Here is a 7,017-nt window from a genome sequence, read left to right on the forward strand (position 1 = left end):
CTTAACAGATGAGATGGATAGTCAGCCATACCATAAATGTGCTCTTTCCATGCTCCCATGACCTACATGGGCATTGTGGGTGCCAAGTAGGCCTATAAATGCTTTTCCTTTTTCTGAGAAAATCGTACGTGTAACTTTCATCCTCCGATGGACACCCTCGATATTCCAACTCCCGATTCTTAACCAAACATCCCCAGCTCATATTTGTTTCGATTTAGAGAAGCAGAAGCACACCCACACAATAATGGTCATTTAGTGCTGGGGAAAAGAAAAGACAGACAGAAACAATAGAAAGTAAGGAAGTAGGACCTACCAATGTCACCCTCTAATTAGAACACCCCACACCCCCAGCACAATAATGGACAAGACACACAAACGAAAAAAAACAGGAACGAAGAAATGCAAGTATTTTGTTAAAAACTTCTAATGAAGTGTGTATTGAAGTGTACAAAACGTACAGCACACATCAAAAGGCAAGGCTGCACAGTAAGAAAGACAATTCATGGAGCCCTCGTACATCGCCATCAATTAGCACAATAAAAGTAAGAATCAGAAATAAATTAAACACAGTTACTAGAAATATATTCGGGCTCCAGAAAAGGGGGATGACTGTCCTCTTAGTGTGCCGACTTGCATCACATTTAGATCAAGGGCAAAGAAAGGTTGGCAATTTGAAGTCCTGACTCAATAAAGGTGAGATTTGTATTCATCATCTGCAAACAATGTTCATTGTACACATGCACGAGCAAGATTCGCAGAGGGTAAAAACAAAACAACAAAACAGAACTGACAAATTTAAAGTAAGTTAAAGCACTGAACCAATAAAATAAATTATTTTAAACATGTCTCTGCTGTTGTAATTATTGCCAAAATGGGACCTTCCGTTCCTTGCCAAGACAAAAAGGATTTTTGTCAAATGAGTTGACCAAATGACAATGACAAAAATACACTTCACTATTTTTGATGGACTAAAAATGACCATAACTCTTAAATATAGTAATGATTATTATACATGTGATGTGAAAAAAAAATAAAGTATGCACGTTGAACTGCTGGTCAAAGCGTGCAAGAATTTCTTTAGAATCACTTTTCTTAAACACAAAGGGGCAATCGCACACATTTGTCAGATATGAAAACTTTCAAAGAGGGGATGGAAAAAAAAAGAGAAAGCGCACAGATTTTACATCACATAGACAAAAAATATCTCGCTCATAGGATCAATCTCTTCAAATTGTTGATCATTTTCCACAGCTGCCACATGGTTAAGGTACATAAAAAGAAAAAAAGACTTCTGTAGTAGAACATAGTATTTTTTTTAGTCGGAATAGATTAAATTACAACGAGAGGTAAGCCAAAATCTGGCTGAACTTGTGCCAAAATGCCACCAACCCCTTTAACAGAGGCCTCGACCGCTGTTCTCAAACACATACGGAAGGGCACATGAGGAAACATCCCTAAAGACTTCTTTAACAATTTATTATATTTGTATATACCGTCAGTAGGAACACCCTTCTCAAAAAGTGCTCTTAAGTTAATAGTGGTACTGCAACTTTCCAGAAGAGGCAATGTACTATTAATCCTTGTTCATTTTTAACAAATCAATCGAAGAAGCCCCTGAGACAAGAATATGCTGTTCTAAGCAACCAAAGGTTGATCGTAAATTTTAACGACACGTTTGACTTGTATAAAGAAGCAAAGTGCCAAAATTTTCACATGGTACGAAACAGTAAGGCAGTCGAAAAGGAGAAGAAGAATATCAGTGTTCTACTATTCTGTAAAGGTATCAAGAAGCTTGAACTCTTGAAGGAGCAAGGGATCTGCTGCCTGTGTAGCTCTTTATGCAATGAAACCGACTGTACATGACTTCTTCACCTCAAATCAAAACAGCGAATGAACACATCTGAATAGTGAAAGAGAAACTTAAGATAGAAAGCAACTAAATCATTACACACTTTCAGAAATGTAAGCATGTGGTTCTCACACTATTATAGGCAAAAGAAAAAAAAAAGGGGGGGGGGGGGGATAACAGTATAAACATGTTGAAAACTATTCATTCTTCTCGCACTCGTATAACATTGATTGGACAAATGTGCATGAACATGTAAGCACCTTTTCCCCTTTTGACCAATGAAGCAACTGTCAAGACTGGGAGATGATGCCACTGAGATGACGAGTAGGTACAGGTGTCGCAGTATCAGTTAGCCCCTGCTAGTGCTACAGATTATCAACAACTTTAAATTCACCTAAAAGAAAGTGAAACCCTGTGTCACAAACGTCAACCGAAACACACCAGAGTACAGCAGAAAGTACGGGTGAGATAGAGTTAAGTGAAGAATAGTGTAAAAGAGCAAATGTTAAGAACAGAAATAAAGGTCAAAGTAGCTTGAACAGCACGTAGAACAAAATTGAAAAAAGTCTACAGCTAGCTTGCAAACTCAAATAACTTAAGACATTTTCTTTCACTTGAAAGAATCAAAATTCAAAGATCTCCCAATTTGCTCTCAGTTAAAACAACAAAAGTTTTAAAATCATAAATAGTATACAATAAATTAAAAGGCTATAGCTGAATTTACAAAAGCTATACAACAGAAGAGAGAAAACTGGTACAATAAATGTTATTATTCCTGATATTTAAGATCAATCCTGCGACATCTAGTGCATAGCATGAACACATACGTCATACTTTCAAAATTAACATAAAGACAAAGAATAGAGACCCGCAAATGATTTCACATGAAAGGAACACCTGTAAGGCATCTTTCGGAAAGGCACCATCGGGATAAATCTCTCTACACCACTAGACACATGAAGCCATAGCGTTGGCTAGAGCTACCATTCCCGTCGCATTGTGATAATACTATGAAGTATATGACCTGGAATAAAAATCATCATCATTATCATAATAATCGTCATCCATGAAAAATAAAATCATTGGTCCGCAGGTGCAAAATTGACCCAAATCGTAACAGTGAAGAGTTAAGAACGTGCATCTACAAACAGATCTTTTTATTCTGCACATTTAACAATGCAGCTTCAAAAAACCAATGAGAGGGGAAACGGGTAGGGGACAATAGACTTGTCTCAAAATTATTATCACATCTTTTTGATAACCTAGAAGCAGATCAACGATTCACTTAACTCTTCACTGTCATTAATTGATTACACATATGATTCATCAGACAGTGAAAGCACCAAGGGTATATCTAATAATGTGTAATAAATTAAAAGGAAAAAAATCTCACATTTCACAGATAACGACACCTCAGATGGGTTTACAATGATAAGAAATAAAAAGCAAACTAGGGGACTTCCCTTTCACTGCTCTAATCATTAATCCGAAAATTAACAGACCTATGAATGTCTTAGGTCAGGGGAGGGGAAAAAAATCAAGGTATGAACCAAAGAACACAAATCTAATACACAGAACAGCACCCTTTAGCTTTCATTTGTGTTATTTTTTTTTTAAAAGTATAATTTAAACCAAAAAAATAAACCTTAAACTTTATAATTTACTCAAAATAACTGAAAGAGCATCCTAGTACAAGTGATTAGAAAAAAATCTAACACTACTAACAACTGACTTCGATACGATGGTGTGGAAAATAGCTAGATCTACATGGCAGTTGAGACTTTATGTATTGCATTGTGATAATCTCAAGGACAGTCAAGATGTGAAAAATTTTTAATTACAGATCATGTACTCAGATCTAATCATTTCTCTCAAATCAGGCATTAGACTACAGAGTACAATAAATTTGATAATTTAACACCGCTTACAAAGAAAGACTTCTGTCCCTGATCTTAGAAATAAATACATAATATTTGGGCAATTCTTAACCACTATAGTGCTTGCTTTGTTTACACACACACGTTTCCTTTAATAAGAAATTGGAAATTAAGTATGAACACGACAGTGGAGTCATTAACATAAATGCCATTGATTTATAAAAAAAAAACAAGCTATGTGACACATACACAACATATGTCAATGTCATGCTTGTTACCCTTACATACAACAGCTATGACCATTTATTCAAGGACATTACATCACTATTGCAAATGTCAGACATACACTTCCAATGTACAACTTTGAACGGGAGTAGTGTGGGCAGAAGTCAGCCTCTTTCATTGTCACTCTTTGTTTTTCTTAAAATCTGCACATATTCAAATAATACCTTCAGACATCACATCGAGTTATAATGCTTTTAACTCTCAAGTAGAATATATACACTTTCTAATGAACACATACACTTCTCACACCCATTCATACACTGTACATAATTGTCCAAATCAAATGTGCGTCCCAGTAGCAAACATGTAATGTACATAAACTCGATATCAGTATGCAAAAGCCATTCCCTTCTCTCAGTCAGTCAGTCATCTCTTTCTCATTATGTGCTGCATTCAGCTGAACCAAATCTCCAGTAAGTTAGTCCGCCATTCATAGCTCATGCTGCCCATGCCTGCAATCATAAGCTGCTGCCATTAGAAACCCGAGATCCACTGGGAAAAGGGAGAGAAGGATGCAACGTTGTCACGGCAAAAGGGGCCGAGATTGTCACGGCAACCGGAACTCGCCAAACTCTCCGTGCTTCCACTACAATCACTCCCGCTTCCGTCAGAGCCCATGGAGCCAGTCGGAGAATGGTGGAAAGGGTCAACAGGGCGCGACTGGGAGAGTGCATTCTCGCAAGACTGCCAGTACAAATTGGTATCCACGTAAGAGAAATTATCCAACTTCACAGACTGCATACTGTAAGGGGAAACTGAAGTTGAGGGGGCCTTCGGAGCATTATCCAATTTAACTTCCTCACTATTGAACATGGTAACCTCACTGAAAATATCATATTCTTCGCTGCCAATGGGCCGTGGGTCTCTCTTGGTGCTGCCGCTTGTGAAGACTCCGCCAAAAACATTGTTACCTGCATTGTCATTAGCAGAGTTCTTGCTCAAAGTAAGAACTGAATTAAATTGCTCCACAGTTTGAAGATCTATGTTGTTGTTGCTGCCATAAGTGTTGATGTTTACAGACAGAGAACAGAACTGGTTATCATCCGCATTCTTGGCCGGCATGTGTGGGGTGCTCTCTAGCTGGTATGTGAATGCACTGTAATCGTTGTCGCTACCCGAAGGACTCAGGGACGGGCTGCTGCTACCACTGTTGGATGTTGGTGTGTAGTTGCTGCTTGCTCGGCCTGGCGCTGGTCGTCCCGGTTTTGGCGAGGGTTCACTGTTGACCTTTCCATCGTCTTCATGAATGAAGTGGCACCTGGGGCCATAGGGACAAAATCCAATTGTGTGAAAGGTGCGACAGAGTTCAGTTTTGTATTTGGGATGACGGGCAAGGTTTCTAAGTTCATGGTAACCGTGTGCAAACTGACATTTGTCCCCATATTTACAAGATCCACTCTCCTCAAATGGCCTGCAGAGTTCAGTTTTGTACCTACTGGAATTTACAGATCTGTGGGATGAAGAACAACCATTGCTCAAGCGATCGCTGTCGCTATCGCTCAAGCTCCTGTCAAGTTTGCGATGAGACGTAGAGGTGCCACCCATACGAATTTGTTGGATAGCAGAAGAATTGTTTCCAAATGGGGCGCTGTCAACATTGACAAAAGTGAAATGATTGTCCGAATACTGATTATCCAGGTTCAACGAGCTGCCGGAGCTGCTGCCACTGGCTGTGCTGCCATTGCTGCCACCAGACAAGTTCCGCATGCGAGTGTTCTGAAAGTTGCTGCTGGGCATCACGTTGCTGATTGTGCTGCGGCGTTCAGGGGGTGGACCTGTGTTGCGGAATACTCCCTGACGTCTAGTCCTCTGCAAAGATATAACAAGAGCCAATATAAGAACACAAGTCAACTTTGTGTGAAAACAAAGGAAACATCAATTTCGGATAATATATGAGCATGTAGGCCTACTTTCATCGCACCCATCTGTAACCCTTAGTTGCTTGAAAGTATTGAAAGGAAACCCCTTTTCTCTAGGCTTCACATAAATGATAAACCCTTTTACTTCTATACCGTTTTATCATTATACAGCAAGAAAACAGTGCTTAAAGAACTACTCTAGGCAAGACTTCTAAATGCATACCAATGGAAAAGTGGTTAGATTCTGAATATTTACTACGAGAAACAAAAATAATCCCACAGGACTTCCGATTCCCGACCATGCTCATAAGAGCTTCAATAAATTATGAAGATTGAAGCAATTATGAAGTTCAACCTAAACGTAGGTAATCCCATTTACAGCTCCTATCAAGCCATCTCTGGATCTACATTTACGTCCGTATCCTTCATCCACAAATCAATTCGTCCTACACAACTGGACAACTGGGTCCTCCCCGCCACATCTATTTTCCACTCCCACTTCGGGGCGAAAGTGCTTGCGCTTGTCATTTCGCAGGCCAAGTTGAGATCTACTAACAAACCGAACGGCCTTGAAGCGCACAAATAGAAACGCGTCAAGCCAGCCCGCCTGCGTAAACACGGAACACTGCCTGCTCGGCGCACAAGGCCGACAATCCGACAACCTCCCTGCCATCTAATTGATTCTTTTTACTCCGGTCAACCGCTGCACTGGTTCCTCGAAAGAGAAACCAATGAACCTCAACTAGAAATCTAGATATTTACACTCTGCCTATTTTATTTTTTAAGGGAGGGGGGGGTGCTTTGAAAATTATGCATGGGATAAGACAACGATGAAAAGTGCAGCGAATCTTACCCGCGAAAAATAAATTTCACCTGGACGTAAGTTAATTTCTTTTTTTTTAAAACCCAAATTCCGCTCTTTCCGCAACAGGCCCGCTAACACGAAGCATGCCAAAAGCACTGACACGACAAAACAGTGCTAAGAATTGCCGACTAGATCATGCCAACTAGTGTAGCCTTCATACAGCAACCTGGCACCACCATGGCCCGCTAGGCTTAGCCGAGTCGGACATCGCGAGAGAGGAGTGAGAGGAGGAAAACGGAGACGGGGTGAAGAAACGTAGAGCGAGAGACCCGAGAGACGACC

General features: G+C 40.0%; 1 protein-coding gene across 1 annotated transcript in view; it reads right to left on the minus strand.

Moving 5' to 3' along the window:
* Positions 1-406: 406 nt before the first annotated feature.
* The window catches only part of LOC101848248 (CCCH-type zinc finger protein moe-3), a 10,181-nt gene continuing 3,570 nt past the window's right edge, over positions 407-7,017 (minus strand). Inside the window, exon 2 of the mRNA XM_005110832.3 lies at positions 407-5,820. Within this exon, the coding sequence (XP_005110889.1) occupies positions 4,486-5,820 (1,335 nt within the window). The 3' untranslated portion in view covers positions 407-4,485. The remainder of the gene's footprint in view (positions 5,821-7,017) is intronic.

This window comes from Aplysia californica, unplaced genomic scaffold, assembly GCF_000002075.1.
Source record: "Aplysia californica isolate F4 #8 unplaced genomic scaffold, AplCal3.0 scaffold00952, whole genome shotgun sequence".
NCBI classification, from domain to species: Eukaryota; Metazoa; Mollusca; class Gastropoda; order Aplysiida; family Aplysiidae; genus Aplysia; species Aplysia californica.